This window comes from Eptesicus fuscus, chromosome 22, assembly GCF_027574615.1.
Source record: "Eptesicus fuscus isolate TK198812 chromosome 22, DD_ASM_mEF_20220401, whole genome shotgun sequence".
In the NCBI taxonomy this organism is placed as follows: domain Eukaryota; kingdom Metazoa; phylum Chordata; class Mammalia; order Chiroptera; family Vespertilionidae; genus Eptesicus; species Eptesicus fuscus.
In genome coordinates this window covers 21,997,174-22,015,658 of record NC_072494.1, presented here as the reverse complement: position 1 = coordinate 22,015,658, position 18,485 = coordinate 21,997,174, and the positions used below count along the sequence as shown (strand labels likewise).

The 18,485-nt window shown below is 45.1% G+C and overlaps 1 protein-coding gene across 3 annotated transcripts in view; it reads left to right on the top strand.

Moving 5' to 3' along the window:
- The first annotated feature begins 4,566 nt into the window (after positions 1 to 4,566).
- Positions 4,567 to 18,485, top strand: part of SEC16B (SEC16 homolog B, endoplasmic reticulum export factor) — a 32,961-nt gene continuing 19,042 nt past the window's right edge. For all 3 annotated transcript variants that reach the window (XM_054711877.1, XM_054711875.1, XM_054711876.1), the window contains exons 1-11: positions 4,567 to 4,862; positions 6,178 to 6,290; positions 7,060 to 7,180; positions 7,968 to 8,076; positions 9,520 to 9,664; positions 10,265 to 10,416; positions 10,701 to 10,762; positions 12,147 to 12,282; positions 12,705 to 12,935; positions 15,012 to 15,109; positions 17,034 to 17,115. In XM_054711877.1, coding sequence (XP_054567852.1) covers positions 4,567 to 4,862; positions 6,178 to 6,290; positions 7,060 to 7,180; positions 7,968 to 8,076; positions 9,520 to 9,664; positions 10,265 to 10,416; positions 10,701 to 10,762; positions 12,147 to 12,282; positions 12,705 to 12,935; positions 15,012 to 15,109; positions 17,034 to 17,115 — 1,545 coding nt within the window. The remainder of the gene's footprint in view (positions 4,863 to 6,177; positions 6,291 to 7,059; positions 7,181 to 7,967; positions 8,077 to 9,519; positions 9,665 to 10,264; positions 10,417 to 10,700; positions 10,763 to 12,146; positions 12,283 to 12,704; positions 12,936 to 15,011; positions 15,110 to 17,033; positions 17,116 to 18,485) is intronic.

The following is an 18,485-nucleotide window of genomic DNA, read 5'->3' as shown; positions in this document are numbered from 1 at the left end:
GAAATGCAGAGCAGGAATCAGGCAGGAGGATGGGACGCTTGGGGAAGGGAGAATGTGAAGTCTGTCGCTGTTCCAGCACGAGGGAGCCCCTGGGATCACGCCAGGGCACTGCAAGCAGGGTGTGGGTGGCAAGACTAATTTTAGCCCACCTCCTGGTGGGGCGAGCTGCTAATGTATTTGTCAAGCTGGGTAAATTTGGTTGGAAACCAGGAGGAATTGAACTGCCAGGTTGAGAGATTTAGTAACTAGATATGTGGGCTGGGCAAGGCAGAGACCGATAAATCCCAAAGCTTTTGGGCTGATGAGATCCCACCATGACCTATTTCGTTCCATGACCCACATAACTGTTGTATGCCGTATGTCTATACAATAATTAAAGCTAATTAAAATTGATCTTGGTTGGTGAGTGTTTGAGGAGTTTCATAACAACTCTTGAGATAACTAGAGATGCTTTGGGATGTCACAAAAAGAGCATTTGGAATAATTGAGCTAGATGTTTAAAGCAGAGATGTGCAACGAAGGCTGGCAGCAGAATGGCAATTCGCGAGTTTGAGTTTGAAAGAATGCTGAGTCAGGAACTAGGAGTTTGGAGTTGTAATCTGTATGCTGGTAAACTGGCTCTCTGGACACAGCCACCGCCACCGCCACCTTGCTTTACAGCATTTGACAGTTGCTATGTAAATACTCCCACCGTGGTGGATGTTACCACTGGCTTCGTCACTGGCTCGCACGATTCCTGCATAAGTCATAATTAGCCCTTGTAAAGCCAGTGCAAGGTGACTCCCTCACACCAGTGTAACCCTGACTGAGCTTCTGGTCAGCTTGGTGGTGGTTTTGGGTAAATCACTTCACTTCTCTGGATCTTAGTTTTATCATCAATAAAGTGAAGTTCCAGAGTTAGCCTCCCAGTAATGTAGTCTGTGTTTTGGGGCAGGACTAACATCCTGTTATAAGCCAAAAGTGTCACAGGAGGTTCTCATGAACTTTATTGTGATACTAGAGGCCAGGTGCACGAAAATTGTGCACGGGTAGAGTCCCTAGGCCTGGCCGGCAATCAGGGCCAATTGGGGCCTTCCTTCCCCTGGCTGCCGGCTGCCAGCCGGGGCCTTCCTTTGTTCCGTGCTGCCCTGTGGTGGTCAGCACACGTCATAGCGATCTATCGAACTCCTGGTTTCCTGGTTGAACTCCAGAGGGGATACTTTGCATATTAGCCTTTTATATATATAGATGTGAGAACACGTAATTGTATATCTGAGTCTGTGTCATAATTAACCATGTTCTGCTTCCTGCTGTCCATGTGTGTCCTTCTCCAGCACCTCTTCCTAGGAAGATTAAAAACGGCAGTGCGCCCATTAATGAACCAGACTTCAGGGCAGAATTCTCTGACCCCAGTGGGGTAAGAAACCATGTCCACGGTCGGTCAGAGAATTTTACGTTCTATGGTCAGGCCCTAGGAGTCAGTTGAGGGGCTGAGACAACTATGACCTCTATATCCTCATAGTGATCTATAGTTCAGGTACAGTAATGTATCTGATCACGGGACCCACATGTGATCTTCCCTGGACTAGTAATGACATGGGGGGTTAGTTTGCTCCAAACTTTTTGAAGGCAAGGACTCTGTCCTTCATATTTACATGTGTCAAGTCCTGGTATCTTATAGAGACTAAGTAAGTGTTTGTTGAGAGAAAGAATAAACTTTTGGGGCAAATGCTGAATTTTATTCCCCTCCCCCAATTTATTGAGATATAATTGACATATAACATTGTGTAAGTTTAAGGTATATGACATGATTTTCTGCATTTTAAAATATTAATTCAAAAGTAGACTTGAGCTTCCTGTGATTATCTTAATAATGCTGAAAAATGTATTTTGTAAATACAAGAAATTATTTTCTTATTGTAATAGAAAACTTTTCAGTGTCTCCAGTAATTAGATTTAACTTCCTTTAGATAACACTCTTGATATACAAACAGAACCCAGTGGAGAGAAACATGAGTGAGAAAAACCCCAACCAGAGAGACCAGGTATTTACAACCCAGCAATGAGTACCTCTGCCTCAACCAGTGGAAATACCTTACCTTTTTTAAAAGGAAAAAATAATACTGATATATAGGGCATATTTATTTATATGTGTGCCATTTTACCAGCACTTACTCCTCATAGTGACCATCATAAACTAAGTATAGTTATTCCCCTTTTACAGAAGAAGAAACTGAGACTCAGACAGGCTCGGTCAGGAGCCAGCCAGTGGCAGAGCCCCAAGTCAGTGCCCCAAGGCTGTGCTCTTCTGGCCAGGCCAGGCTGCCTGTGGGCTTTCTGGGTTTCCTCTCCCTGGGGCCTCTGTTCCTTGTTTGCTGTGGGTTTTGGATGCTTTCACATGTGAGTGAACCTGGCTCAGCCCACAACCAGGCAAACAGAAGCACCAGTCTCTGACAGGGCTCTGAGCAAATACGCCAGGTCAGGCCTGTCCCACAAGCGGTGGCCGGGCTGTACTTTGCCCCAGTGAATCAGCTCCATGGAGGCCGGGCAGTTGCAAAGGTAACTGAGTGGCTGTAGATTGGAGGGCCAGGTGAGTCTTGGTAGATGTGGCACCTGGACTTTGTCAGTCTCCACAAGGAGAGGAGACACTCTTGGGCCAGGTTCCTGGAGCCGCGCTGAAGGAAGGTGGCAAGGCGTCAGAGCAGGTGTGTGGGAACCTAGCTACCTTGTGTCCTCTCTCTTACCTGTGCTTGCTGGGCTGTCAGATTAGTAGAGGCAACGTTGCCCTCACTGGGGCCAGGGAGGGTCATGGATGTGAACTCGCAAGTGTGACTTGTCACTATGGATGGAACGCCTTTATTCTGAGAATCTTAGTTGCCCTTGGGTTGCTGTACTTAATTATAACCTGAGGTCTAACTTACTGGAGTTGATATCTCTTGGCAACAAAATGACGGGATTTTGGCGAAGAGATTGGGTGTTGTGCCTTTGCAGTCAGGGAAGGCTGCCCAGTGAAAATATCTGGGGACAAGGTGACAGAGACTTTCTTACATGTGTCCAAATGGTATTGAGTTCCTCGGGCCTTCAGGAAAGACCCACACATGCTTTCACTGTGTCTGGAGCATTTGGCCTTTGCTGGAATTTGCTAGAAAAAGCCTGTATTTTTCAGGAAAGTGGGCTAACCTGGGCAAAAGGGTGCTAGTTTCCCTGAGCGGGGGTTGATCTTGAGGTGGAAGGCACTTCTGCGCCTTGCTCTTCTGGGCTGGTCTGTTTACAGCCCTCGGCTCATAGCGGTGGACCCTGGCTCTATGGCATTTGAGCAGAGTGACATGTTGATTTCCACACATACCCTTTGACCTTTTGTTCTGATAAGAATTTTTATTTTAGGCAGGGAGCTTCAGGAGTGGGAGCAAGTGAAGTGGCTTCCATCAGAATATTTCAACTGAAAACAGTTCCCAACAGAGAAAAAGCAGGGTCTGACCGAGCTAACGAATTCTCCCGACACAAGGGGATCCCTGAGCAGCAGTGAGGTCCGGTGTGAGCTCTTCCTTTGGGGGCAGCTGGATGGGGGCACTCCTCTGTGACATGGGCCGAGGAGCTTGGAAGGCAGTCTGAACTTGGAGCTGTTTCCTATTTTGAAGAATAAGTGGGGAAAATCAGTTTGATTCTGGGGAGACTTACAGGTTTTAAATCTCAGCCAGGGGGATTACCATGACATGGCTCTCTGGGTGGTCATGGAAGCAATCCCAAACTTTTGTCTTATTGGGTCCCCTGGAGGAGAGGCAGGCATGGCCTTGTTATAGGGCTGAGTACTAAAGGCGAATTTAAGGATTCAGGAAAGATGTTTCTTGAGGTCAATTTAAGCTTTTTGTTTAGGAAATGCCTTCAGTTACCCTCACTACCCCCACCTTTATCTCCAACACTAACTACTGTTTATTGAACAATTACCATAGACCAGATAGTGAATTGGACACTTCATAAGTTATCTCTAATTCTGACAGTAACCCTGCAAGCTAGTCATTATGATCCCCATTTTATGGAGAAGGAAATTGAGGTTTGAACTAATTAACTAGCTAATAAGTGGCAGAGTTAGGATTTGACCTCTGGTCTAGATCTAAGCCCACTCTATTTCCATGATAGCATAGAATCCCCGTAGTAAATGTTGAATAAATATTTGCTGGTGGAATAAATGGACATTTATTTAATTGGAATACTTTGATAGGGTTTTGGAGCTTCATCTATTACTATTCTGTCTCTCATCTCTCCCACATCTATTATTGCTCCAACTAATTATACGTTTTAATTTTTAAAGCAACAACCACATACTAGTAGTTGTCTAGTCTGCTATTTATTTCATGTATCTGTTTGAGATTTTCCTCCAGATGTTTCTATATCAGTGGCCATGTGATTTGTTTTAGATAGATTTTGAAAACCATAAGTGCTTTTTTAAAAAAAAAAACCTCAACCAACCATCATGTTTGGATATAAACCTAAAGTGATGATAATTTTGGGGTCTTTTTGTTTTTTCTTATAGGAAGATAAAATAACTACACAACTGACTCAAAAAGAGAGATATTCAGAAGGTCAGGGATGGAGCCCTGGATTCCCCAGCTGCCGCCGCAGCCCCGGGGGAGGCCCCCAGCCCCATCCCAGGGTCCAGACCGAGGCCTTCGGAGAGATGGATATCATCAGCCTGTTCCTCACTCTTGGCACAAGGGAGAGAGGTTCCGTCAATGGCAAGACATCCGAAGGAGCTCCCAGCCACAGCAGGACCCCAAGGCAGACCACCAGCAGCCTCATTACGTACCCAGGCCTGGGGAATGGCATCAGCCTGTGGCCGGGGTGGACTATTACGAAGGGGGTTATCACCCTCACTTGTATTCAAGGTATGGTTTTAGAGCTTGGAATTGACCCAACTCTCCTGAGTGCTTACGAACAGATTGTTCTTGTCCTTCTTCCTTTTCCTCTTATTTCTCCTCTTTGTTTTTTCTTTTTCCTCCTCCACCCTATGACATTGATGTAGGTAAGCCCTTTGCTCTCTCAAATTGACTGAAAAGAATAGTTCCCCTTTCTGTATCCCCTGGTGGGGCTGCTTAAAGAAGCCATCAGAATCAGATTGGGTGTTGGGGGCGGGGGAGAGGATAGAGAGAATGGTGAAATTAAAGAGAGCAGATGAAACCCTCTATTCCAGGATTACAAAAAAGGCAATACTGTAACTATATGTAGACAATGGAATAGCCTCTCCTAGGCATCCCTATAAAAACTTCCTCTGTCTTTGAGCCACTCTGATGCAGGGTTAGTATGACACCACCAGCATCAACAAGAGCCCTAGTACCTAGAACAGTATCTAACATGTGATAGGCATCCAGAAAAAAAATGCATTTAATGATTGGATGGGAACTTAAAAAAAAAATCAACCTCAGAAAGCAGATGTAAGCTTGCAGGCTCCACGTTCAGAAGGAAGGGGTCTCAATGAGGCAATTCGAGGTTGGAGAATCTAGAATTCCTACTTCTGGGTTCTGAGAGCACTGGACACAATGTTTTATGGAATGTTGGAAGCCACCTGTGTCCACTTTGGCTTTTCCAGGTGGGGTGATATTTATCTGCCTACAGATTCAGCACTGGAATTATGACAAATATTTTAAAGAATTTGCCCCTATGAAATGCTAAAGAATTATTAATTGATGAAAATACTAACAATCTGAAATTCCTTTTCCCAGTCTTTCCGTATTGTTGAATTCTCAAAGGAAGATATGTTAAGGACAGAGGCAATAAAAGCAATCAGATTTAAGATAGTTCGAGCTGACCTTTTCATCTCATTTCCATCGGTAATATGCCTGGGAATTATAATGGCCTCTTGCTCATCTCTGGAAGGGGTTTTCTGGGATACTATCAGGGCAGGGCTTTCTAAGATAATACCTTGTGTGGTTGGATGTAGGCATTTGAAGAGTAAGAGGAATCATGGGGAGGAAGAATGAGACACTGCTATGAAGATCCCAGCTGTGTTCTGAATCAAAGCTCGTACTCCTGCTCTGGGTCTGGATTTTCTGTGCATGGGATCTAGAATTAACTGTGCCTTTTAAGCAGGTTCTAGACTGGGGCCACAATTCTGTCCTCTGAAGTTGTTTGTCCAGTCTTCCATTGGTTTCTCTCTTACCACACTCATCCTTGAAATGACTGGCCTTCTCTGTGCTATTTTAGGCCAGGCATTGATGATCCATACCAGAGGTATCACTCTCCAGCTCTAAGGGAAGAATATCCGTATGGAAGTTATTACTATCCTGGGCACCCACAGCAGCAACCAGAAGAAAGAGGTATGGAATAACTTCCCAGAAGTCTTTGGGGTGGCGCAGCTGGTCTGATAGGTGGGGCAGAGGCCAAGGGAGCGATGCTCAGAACCTCACCTTGGGCACCTGCTCTACTGGGGTAGAAAGAACTCCTGCCCCTGCCTACCTCTTTCTTAGCCAGATGAGGTCACGACAAAGACACTACTGCTTGCTGTCTCGAGGAGAAGAGACAGAAAGCAGTCGTTTTTCTTTGTACGTGCAGATGATAGTACTGAAACTATCATTATGCTGCTAATATTATGGATAGTTTGCACTTCATCCACGTGTTTTCTTCTGCTTCTCATTATGGCCAATATTATAGTCTCTGACCAAGTATCAGTGACGTCCTCAAGTGTGTGACTGGCCTGTAATGAGTCTGACCACCATTTCCCCTGAGGGTGCAGATATGTGCCATTAGGAATTTATACCCTATACAATAGTAAGGCTTTAGGTATATGCTAATGGCTGCTAGCAAAGAGAAATCTGTCTCAACATTGAACATATATACACAACACACACACACTCACTCACACACACGATCTCACCATTGTTCAGTTGTATAGGGCCATGCTAATTGGTTCAGGGAGGACTGAGGGGCATCTCATCATTAGCTCTCACGAATTTTATTCATTTTGGCGAATGTGTTTTGTACCTACTGTGCTCCAGTAACTCAGCTTCATAGCTTGCAAGTGTCTTTTCGGAACTTTTCACAAACAGGAAGTGACCTGCTTTATTTTGTTTTTTTCTGAGGGTGCAGTGCCAAGGCAAGCGAGTCCTTATATCCGGCATGAAGACTATCGAGATCAAAAGTACCTCAATGAACATCCTCATGAAAACCAGAATAGTCCATTTCGAGCAAACAGTGAGACCCAGTTCCAGTAAGTGTGAAAGGAGAGGCCAGGTCAACATGATTCAGCCAAACTCAAACTCTGTTAGGAAAATCTTATAGCATCTGGTGCTGGGCCCACATCTCCAGCAGCCCGTCCGCTTCTGTTGTGGAGATGTGGGAGTTTTGTTCTCGGGGATGGAGGTGTAGCCCAGGATGGCCCAGGCCAGCGGTGAACAGGAACACTGGGAGGAGAGATTCTTAACTCAGAGATGTGGTTCTCAAACCTGGGCTAGTCTGAGTCCTGATTCTTGAGGTCCATCAGAAAGCAGGGCCTTTTTTCTACGTTAGTCGCAGGACAGGTGTGGCCTTGCAAAAGTTCTCATGATTGGGTCCTGCCTGGGGCTGGGATGCTTCTCTTCTGCCTACTCCTGTGCCCTAAGAATGGGACATCCTTTGGGATCAGGTGAGCAGGGGACAGAAATAGCCTTTTGTACTAGAACATGGCCTGGTGCCCTTAGGCCTGGCACCTTTACCCTGGAACCCATCAATCCGACTGCTCTGATTTAAGTCATTCCAGAAGTCAGGCAGCAGGGACCACCCTTCTCTGCAGGGTTCGGGGCAGCTTCTAGTAACTGCACTGGGGAGCCCAGGAGCCCATATTTTCCTGGTATTAACAGATTGAGGTGGTCAGTGGAAGGCAGTGCTTCTCCCTGCAGCACACAGGCCGACCTGACACCTGTCCGCACTCGGCAACAGAACCACCTCCAGCAGAGAGCAGCTCAGCCTTGCTGGCTTGCCCAGGACCCCCTCTCACCTCTCCTGTCATTTTGCTGCAGATCTCAGAGTGGGAACCCTTATAGAGACAGCCCTGCTTCTAACTCTGGACAGGAGTGGCCTGGGGACCTGCCTCCGGAGAGTCTGCTAACTGGGGCCCAGAAGAATAAGGTAACTTGAAGTGACATGGGGGCTGGTGGCCTGTGACAGTGCCTCCCAACTACATTGTCAGCAGTGGCAGGGCAGAGCCCTGGGGGTGGGGTCTCCAGTGGCCAGCAGACTGAGCGGTCCAATTCTTCCCCTCTTGGCAGAGTCTCCACTCATCCCTCCTCTTTTCCCCATTTTTCTGTTTCAATCTGAAGGGCCTGGGACCCTGATCTGGCCCTTTTGCATTTTTGTCAAATTAGCTGAATCAGGAAGTGTCACGCAAGTCACTCTGAGGTGCTGGGAAACAGAGAAGAGGCTGCCAGCAGTTTGGTTCACCCAGGAAGTGGGAAGTTGCTGGAATCTTTAAATTCAGGGCTGAAAAGCAGAGCTTGAAGCCTGTCTTGACATTTAATTTTTATTTATTAATTATTATTTTTTTACAAAGCATTCTTTTTAAATATATATTTATGGATTTCAGAGAGGAAGGGAGAGTGAGAGAGAGATAGAAACATCAATGATGAGAGAAAATCATTGACCGGCTGCCTCCTGCATGCCCCACACTGGGGATGGAGCCTGCAACCTGGGCATGTGCCCTGACCAGGAATCGAACCCTGATCTCCTGGTTCATAGGTCAATGCTCAACCACTGAGCCATGCCAGCTGGGCTGTCTTGATTTTTTAGAAGACCGTCTCTGTCTTCTAAAATCTTACTGTTTATATCACCTGGGTCATAAAATGGAGCTCTTAAATTAAAAAAAATAAACATTTATTTTGGAAAAATTTTACGTTTATGGAAAAGCTGCAAAGGCACTGTGGTGACCAGCTTTTAATTTTTGACAGTATTGTATAAATTTTGTTTCCCTGATTGGATTTGTATGATTTTTGAGAACAGTTTCTTCTGTATACCTAATGCTCAGTAGGGCAGGCCACATGCTATCATGAAAGCAGCCACACACATACAACACTTTACAGTGTACAGAGAGCTTTTGCATCCAATGTTTTATTTGTATCCTCCCAGGAGGTAAGTTCCATGAAATTTTTGTATGCCTATATCCCCAGGGGAAGCACAGTGCCTAGAGCAAAGTAGGTGCTCATTAAATAGCTGGCGAATGAATGCATGATTAAGTACTTGAACTATGCAGGGCAGCTATGATTATCTATATTATAGATGAGAGTAGCCAGCTCAGAGAGCCCAAGCCCCTTGTCACTAGGTCATAGCAGCTCGATATTGACAAAGCTGGGATTTGATTCCAGGCCTCCTGGCCCCTCCTGGGCCCAAGGCCTGCACTCTTTCCACTGGGACATATGCATCCCTTAGCAAACACCTGTCAATAGAATAATCCATCCCTTTCCTTTCAACACATTCACATTCACTGTATTTATTCAAAAGTTTGGAACACTTGGGAGGACCATCTCCCTGAAACTGTTTCTGATTCTTCCCATGTGTTTTTGTTGTTTTCACTTCCAGCCATCACTGCCCCACGAGTCCAACCTTCTTCAGCAGCACGAGTCTGGTCTCAGCTCCAGTGGCTATGAGCTCAGTCAATACATGGCAGATGCCTCCGAGCCTTATGTCCCCACGGCTTCAACAGTTTGGAGACCAGTGAAGGCTGGTGGGTGCTGAAGTGATCAAAGGAGTTGGTTGAGTCTGATGGGAGGAGGGCTGGGGGCAAATTTCTTGGAAAGACACCTTACCCTGGTTTCCAAGAGTGGGGAATTGTTCGCCTCATTTGCTTACATAGGTCTCCTGGGCAGAGAGGTCAACTTGGCTCCGTTTCCCACCTTTTCTCTTTACTGGACATTGCATCATAGCGGGTTCTTGGTAGGGAACCCTGCCCCTAGCCATCACCGGGCACGCCTTGGTGCTTTTAAGTAGCAGGTGAAGGAAGTTAGGACTGGAGTCAGGTTGGTAAAGCAAGGGCAGAAAGCATTATCGCTTTGTCTGGATGTGGCTGACTTGTCTAGTCCCGGCCTCTCTCCATTGCCAAGAGTCTGGGCCTTGTGCATTATTACCATTTGGACCAACCATAACATCCTTGCATTATGTTCTGACATATTCTCAGGGGCTTAAATCTGCTTCTACTTCTGTAGCCCACCCAGAATCTTATCTGGGTCCCAGGTGGAATTTACACAGAAATGTGTTTGTGGCATCCTGCTAAGCAAAGAAAAGCAGTGGCAGTCATGCTAACTGTTCACCTGTGTCTGTTGGTCAGAGGCTGACTCGGCAGCTGATCCCAGGGCACCCATGAAGTTCTACGTCCCTCATGTGCCTGCGAGTTTTGGGCCAGGAGGTCAGCTGGTGTGTGTGTGTCCCAACTCTCCCAGTGACGGGCAAACGGCCCTTGTTGAACTGCACAGCATGGAGGTAAATAAGAGTCTTTGTCCCCAGAATGCTCCCTGCTCCCCTTTGCCTGAGCCTGGGCATCTCCTGGAACAGGGCGCTCTTGTGGGGAACTGGGTGGGGATCTTCTCTGAAAGAAGTGATGCTGGACTTACGTTTCCCTGAGATGCTATTGGCTCAGTTTCAGCCACTGGAGAACTCGCTTTCTCCACGAGGCATGAGCTGCACTTTGGGACCACAGCCTTGGCTTCTGATACTGGGCATTGGATGGACCTTGTCTCGAAGAACAAATCTAATTTTTGTTCCAGGTTATTCTTAATGATTCTGAGGAACAAGAAGAGATGAGAACTTTCTCAGGACCCCTGATCAGGTAAATTACATATGAACAGCCGAGTAAAGGCTTTTGAGACCTACACAGTGTTCCTGCCAAGAATAGGATTTTGGGGGGAAGTGTTCTTGGCTTCTTTGAAAGAAAATGTCTGTCCCCATTGGAGTAGAATTTTCTGTGCTACCAGACAGAGCCTAATGTGGCCTGATCCTTTTTTGAGAAGCAACTTAATAGTTGAAGAGGGGGAAGAACAATTCACGTGAAGGTTTACAAATCTGAAATCAGTTTCATTTTGCAGAGGTGACATGGTAGGAGGTTTTAGCGTTCCGTGTTCCTAATAGACATTAGTGCGGAAGTGCAGCACCGCCTGGGACGTCTCAGACAAGTGGATCATAGTGGGGAAAAAGGCTTGCCTTTTTCTGGAGAGGGAACTTGATCCGTGTGAATTCCTGGATGGTGTGCAAGTCTGCCCTCTGCAGGATTGAGCTAGAACTGCTTTTAAATGCACAGTCCCTTCTGATAAATACTCACAGTGCCTTTTGCTGTGGAGTGTCCTGACTGATGTGAGAACATCTGGGTCCTGGCCCTAGGCATCCTACTAACTAGATATACCACGGCAGACAGGTCATTTAACTCTCTCTGGCCTTAGTTTTCCCTTTAAGAAATGATGTAACTCTGGCTCTGCCCACTCCAGGCAGTGGCCGTGAGACACAAGTGAGATTAATGTCCATGGAAGCCCTTTAAATAGCAACACCATTATATAAATGTATTCTTAACCTGGATCTCCCCCTCTAAGAAAATACCCATTTAGTATTTTGACAGTTCTTTTAAGTAAAAATGAGTGTGTCTATTTCTTACACTCGGCTATACAGATGTGGGTAGAGCACCAAGTTGGGTATTTTGGACACTAGGATACTGGTCCCAACTGGGCATTGATTTTATTGAATAGTCTTAAGCAAATAATACTGCCTGTTTATTGAGCACTTAATATGTGCTACATAACTTGCTAATTTCTTTTTTGTATGGAGGTAGATTTTTAAAATTATTCTGATCTTAGGGGGAAAAGCTGAGGCTCAAAGAAGATAAGAAAGTTTTGTGAGCTGAGACATGGCAAGCTAGATTTAAGTCCAGAGTTGTCTGACTACAAAGAGTGCTCTGGCCTGCTACCCACGGCAGAGATTTCAGGTCTCGGGGCCTCAGTCTCCTCATCTGTAAAATGGAGAGAGTATATGCGAGAACATCTGAAGTTTCTTCCTGTTCCACAAAGAAACAACTGTCCTGTAGCTACTAGTATAGACCTGTTATCCCTGTCCTGGTCCTGGCTTGTTGGGTCCATCCAGCACCCTCACACTATGGGAGGAGCCCACGGTCCTGCATGGGGAAGAGTCTGCCCGCTCACCCTCTGCTCCCTGAAATCTCTCCATAGGGAAGACGTCCACAAGGTGGACATCATGACATTTTGCCAGCAGAAAGCAGCTCAGAGCCGCAAATCGGAGACACCCGGGAGCAGAGATGCAGCTCTACTGTGGCAACTGTTGGTTCTGCTTTGTCGACAGAATGGGGTGAGTATCACCTCTCTGATGGGTGGGCAGGAGCAGGCTGTATTGAAATGTAAGCCTTCCTGGGATAAGTATGATTTGGCTTATGACATAATAATAAAAGTTAATAGTAAAGAAGCAACACGTGGTCTCCCAAATTGCTCAGATGTCAATGCCAGTTTGCCAACACTGACCTTCACTTTGCCCTTCTCTACTGGCCTGCGTTATGGTGAAGGTGTTGGGTTACTGCACCAGCCAGATGGTACTCCTATGAGAGTGTGCACATTTCTGATAACCTTTGTGGCACCTCAGTTTGAGACACAGCAATCCAGTGCCGGCCTCCCCAGGAAGGCAGGCCCTTCCGTGCCTACTTCTTCAGCCTGGCCTGTCCCCCTGAGGATGAAGAGGATTCTTTCTCCCTCAGGATGACCCTCTTTGCCTTGCAGTCCATGGTGGGGTCTGACATTGCGGAGCTGCTGATGCAAGACTGCAAGAAGCTGGAGAAGTACAAGAGGCAGCCGCCCGTGGCCAACCTCATCAGCCTGACCGATGACGACTGGCCAGTGCTCAGCTCAGGGACCCCAAACCTGCTCACTGGGGAGATTCCCCCCAGTGTGGAGACACCCGCCCAGATCGTGGAGAAATTCACTAAGCTGCTCTACTACGGAAGGAAGAAGGCAAGTGCGCTTCGGCAGGCTTGTTTACAAAAGTAACCACTGTCTGTCCCCACCACTCAGTCCTCCTCCAATTAGATGAGGAATATCTATTCATTTTATAGCACTGAAGTTCAGGAAGGTACAAAGAAGAAAATAAAAACACCCCTAATCCTACCATTAAAAGATAACACCAGTTATCATTTGGATATATTTACTTCTAGCATTTTTTCTATGCATATAACGTATATTCAAAATAAAATAAAATTATTATTATTTTTTTCTAAATAATCCCATGGCATTAAAATGTATCATTTAAAAAATGGTTGGATAGAGTGGGAGGAGGTAGAAGAGAGTATAAGGAGGGTAAATGGTGGTGGAAGGAGACTTGACTTGGGGTGGTGAACACACAATAAAATATACAGATGATGTGTTATAGAAATCTACACCTAAAACATATATAACTTTATTAACCAATGTCACTCCAATAAATTCAATACAAAAGATTTTACATGAGTAAAAAAACTGGTTGGACAATATTCCAACATATGAGGGCACCATATTTTATTTAACCAATCCACTATTGTCAACTATGTGGGCTATCTACTATTTTGTCACCCATTATAAATTATACAATTAGCACATGTCACATAAGTCTTTTTAGGATAAACTTCTATAAGTGAAATTACTGGGTTGAAGGGCATGCACTTTTTAAAAGTTCGTCACGTATATACTAAATTAGTTTCTGGAAAGTTTGTTTACAAGCTGTACCCCCACCAGGTGTATCTAAGGTGTGCCTGCCAATATTGAACACTTTACTTCAGCAGATGAAGTGATGTCTTGCTTATTTTTTTTGATATGTAAACTAGACAACGTTATTTTTACATTATTTCTTTACATTTTTATTGAGCTATATTTGATAAATAAAATGGTAAGATATTTAAAGTGTACATTGTAGTGATTTGATATATGTATACATTGCAAAAGGATTCCCCCCATTGAGTTAAGTGACAAATCCATCACCTCACGTATTTACCTGTTTTCATGCCTTGTTTAATTTTGAAGTCAAACTCACATTTTACAAAAGCCTTAAATTAACTTAAATATTTGAATATATGATTAAAATCAATGTGAATCAATTTTATTTTAAAAAAATCGAAAGATAAAAAGAGATATAATGGGGAAATGGTGCCCCCACCTCTTCTGCTCTCCTGTGAAAGCAGCCACAGATGGCATGTAAATGCGTGGGCATGGCTGTGCTCCAGTAAAACTTAATAGACATAGAAATTTGTCTTATATATAATTTCCATGTGTAATGAAATATTGTTCTTTTATTTCCACACTCCGCTCATTTAAAAGATGTAAAAACTATTCTTAGCTTGTGGGTTGAATTTAGCTACATTTTGTTGACCCCTGCTCCTTATACTATATAAATATCTTCCTCATTATGATTTTGTCTTATGGCTGCACAGGTCTCTATAGACAAATTATAATTAATTAAACCCTTATAGATTGACATTTAGATTCTGTTCAGTCTCTTGCTGTTACAAACAATGCCTCAATGACTACCCATTGCCATTTGCCTTGTGTAGATAGTATAGGTGTGACAAGTTTCTAGATGCTAGATGTGGAGGTGTTGAGTCAAAGGGTAGATGGTTTGTAATTTTGGTAGATAATGACAAATAGCCTTGTTAGAGGTTGTACCAGTGTACTCTACTAGCAATGTATGAGGTTGGTTAAATCTGTGGGTGCGGAACCCATGGATATAGAGGGTGACTGTACCATCTTGCTACTTGTATTTTGAGACTCAGTCCTCGGGGGGAGGTGCTTCTCATTTTTGGTGCTCAGGTTCATAAAAGTATTGTGTAACTGTTGCTTGCAGTAAGGCTAATTGGAAGCTATGTTTGAGGGGGAGCTAATGAAATAGCATGATGGATTTTGACAAAGTGGAGGCTGGAGAAAGGGACAACTTAGAAATACATTCCAGTTAAAGCCCATTTCCCATATGAGGCTGTAAGAGTCTTCGTGCTCAGGGGACAGTGGTACCTAAGCACAGGGGAAGGTGAGCGAGAAACATTGAATGTGATGCTTTGTTTTCAGGAAGCCTTGGAGTGGGCCATGAAGAACCACTTGTGGGGCCATGCTTTGTTCCTGTCCAGCAAGATGGACGCAAGGACTTACAACTGGGTCATGAGTGGGTGAGCTGGGGACTTGCAATGGAGACCAGTGGAGCAGGGTGACCCCTCCCCCACCAAATGTGGGGGACAGTGGGGAGAAATCCAAGATGCATTGAGAACCGCCCCCCCCCCCCAAGCATCTTTCCAGTTTCTGTTTTCTGAGCTGGATGTAGCATTTCTCTTCCCCAGATCCTTCTAATCTGGATACAGACACATTCTACCTGCCAAGCTGAACAAGACATTTTAGTAATATTTCCAAGAGTCAGGATTTCCACAGAGAAAGTAGGTTTCTATATTGCAGCAGCCTTCTTCCTTGGGAGGGGCTGTTCTAGATAGTTCCATCAGTGAGGGAATACAAATGATCATGTGAGGTTAATGGACAGAGCCTTAGGACTGAGGATTAGTACATGTCTATTGTTTAGTCTTGCAATGGAGGTATGGGTGCTGAGGAGAAGGTAGGGATACAGGTAGCAGGACCACAAGCTGTGGTAGGAAAGGGGTTATGGGACTGGGAATTAGATCAGGAAGTCTTCATCTAGGGTGGTGGGAGTTGACAAGACCAAAGGGGTACATTTAGTTAGAAATCATGCCAGCATGCCAAGATCCGGGTGCCAGGTGGACCAGGACAAATGCCCAAACCAGGATGAGATAGGAATGGAGGTGTGAGTACACAGCCAGCAGTTTGGAATAAAGCGGATGAAACAGCAAAAGAGCATCAGGATCACTGGAGGTGGTAGGTGTAGGGGTGCTGGGGAAGGTTTCTGAATAGTCCTTTAGGCTCTCATGGCCTCCATGGGACAGATCTGTGGCAGGGACCCTCCCAGGAGAAGCAGGCTTGGGTCAGACAGTGAGAAGGATGGCACCTCACAACGTTCATCTTCTAGTGTTGGTTCAAGCTGTGAAGCTCTCCTCTTAGTTTCACTTTATTTACATCGGCCGGGCATCCTTGTTGAGCAGAGGGTTGGCTAAGAAGATGGACTTTCTAAGTTCAGTCTGTGGCTTAGGCTGTCACACTCCCGGGAGCCTGTTCTGCACGATGGCCTCCATGGAGTCCCTTTCTTACACTAACCCTCAGGCTTCCCAGGGCCTGGTACCCCCACTGCACACACCCTGTTCTGTTCAGGGACTGGACTGGTGGAGAGCACCAAAGCTCCATTGCGACATGTGCTCTGAGCCTGCGAGGCGAGGGCGCTGTTAAATAAGTCGGGGCTCTGGGGGTGCTTCTCCTTCGGGTTTTGGAAACTGTCCCACCTCCCCACATTGTAGCATCCATCTCAGCTGCAGATTTTTGCCTTGGGCCGTTGATTTTCCATGGTGCCCGGTAAATTGCGAAAAATCTCTTTCTGAGTATGCTTAAATCTCAACTCGGCTGTAGAGCTTATCACATGACTGTTAAGTAATCCCTTGGTTTGTCATCATGATCGTTGCTGGTCTCTGTTCTATGCCTCTCTGGTTACCGAAAATGGCTATTTAGTGCTTAGTAAAAGCTCTACAGACCCAGGCTAGCGACGGGCTGGGCATGGAGGAGGGCTGCTGTGGTAGCGGGGAGGGGGCTGGGAAGGAGGGGCCCACAGGGAAGAGGTGCAGGTTAACTGCTAGGGCTCTCCGGGACCCTTTGAAATGTTGGCGGGTCACCTCCATGGTGGAGGGAGGCCTACAGAAAGGGTTGCTCAAGAGTTAGGGTGTCAGTGCCAAGGTGCAGAAAATCTCCCTCAACAATGGGATCTGCCTGGGGTGTGTGGTGGAGTGAAGATTCTGTCTCCCACCCCCCTGCCCTCCCCCCAAAAGTGGATGTGACAAAAGCACAACAGAAAAGCAGAGAAACTCTTGTTCCAAAAGAAGCTGCTACAATCAAACAGAAATATATCCGAGGCCTGTGCCTCATGGGCAATGGGTTGAAGGCTCTCTTGGCTTGGGCACCGCTGATGGTCACCTCTCTCCACAGTTTCACAAGCACACTGGCGCTCAACGACCCACTGCAGACCCTCTTCCAGCTCATGTCGGGGAGGATCCCACAAGCAGCCACGGTACCCTTTAACACCCCAGCATCCCGAGGGTTTAGGGGGTGGGGACTGCTCTGGAACAGGGGATGGCTTTGAAGATTAAAAGTCAAAATAATTGTTAATCACTTACCATGTGCTAAGCACTCTGATGCATATTATGTCATTTAATGCATGGAGGTAGGGGTTACTGTTCCTGTTTTGCAGACGTGAAAACTAAGGTACAGAGTGTGAGATGACCCACAGTCACAGAGCTAGTGAGTAGTGGAGTCAGGATGGGCCCAGGTCTGTGATTCCAAAGACCTTGCCAGTCCACAATAACACAGCTGCCTGCTTTGTTTGAATAACAAGAGACTGCTCTCTAGGCTTCTATAGACTACTTTCCTTTTCCTCCATTGCACCTTGATCTTCAAAGCTGGACTTAGAATTTACACATTGTCTAGAGCTGGATATGGCTCAGGTGACATCTGAGGCCAGCCGGATAGTTTTCCCATTTTAAGAGACTAGGTCTTTTTGCTCCAGGTATTCCTTCCTTATCTTTGAAGTCCAGTAATGAGGATACATCTTGATTGATAGTTTCGGTCAGTTTTTTTCTTGGGAGGCAGGATGCTCTTTTACTATGTGTATTCTTATCTTACAGTTCAGAAAAGTTTTCTTGAGTTATATCCTTCAGGATTTGTTTTGTTCTATTATTTTGATTTTCTTTTCAGGAACTCCATTTATACACATTTCATATATAGATGAACTATAGATATGTGAATTATATACAGGGATGTGCAAAAGTAGGTTTACATGTATGAATATATAAAACAGTTAATAAAGCTATTGTAATAATCATAACCTACATGTTTTTTTCCCCACACGAACCACTGTAAACCTATTTTGCCCACCCATATATATAATTTTCTCTTCAAAAAACTTTATTTGTTTTAATTATTTATTTATTTGTTTGTTTGTTTATTTATTTTGCTCTTTTAATTTCTACCCTGCATGTCCCTGATTGTGTTTTTATCATTGTCTTTTAGTTTTTATGTTCTTTTCATTTTGGTCCTCATTTCTTTGGTGTTTCTCCTACTTCCTCCCTGAGCTCTGCAGGTCACATGTTATCTCCTCCTGTTCCCACCACCTCTTCCCTGAGCACTCAAAACTGAGCTTTAGGCCCTTGCTTCACAGAAATTGTTTCATCACTTTATTTTACTTAAATTCATGAGAAAATATTTGGTGACAATTCCTTGTTTTATAACATTTTTTTTTTTTCTGGTGAATGTTCTTTTGACCTTCCATTTATTTTTTAAGTTACTTCTCGCCTTTTATCTTTGCGGCATGTTTGGGCAGACTCTGTGCTTGTTCCTTTACAGGAGTCGAGTCTTCCCTGGCCCAGTTATTTGTGGGAGGTT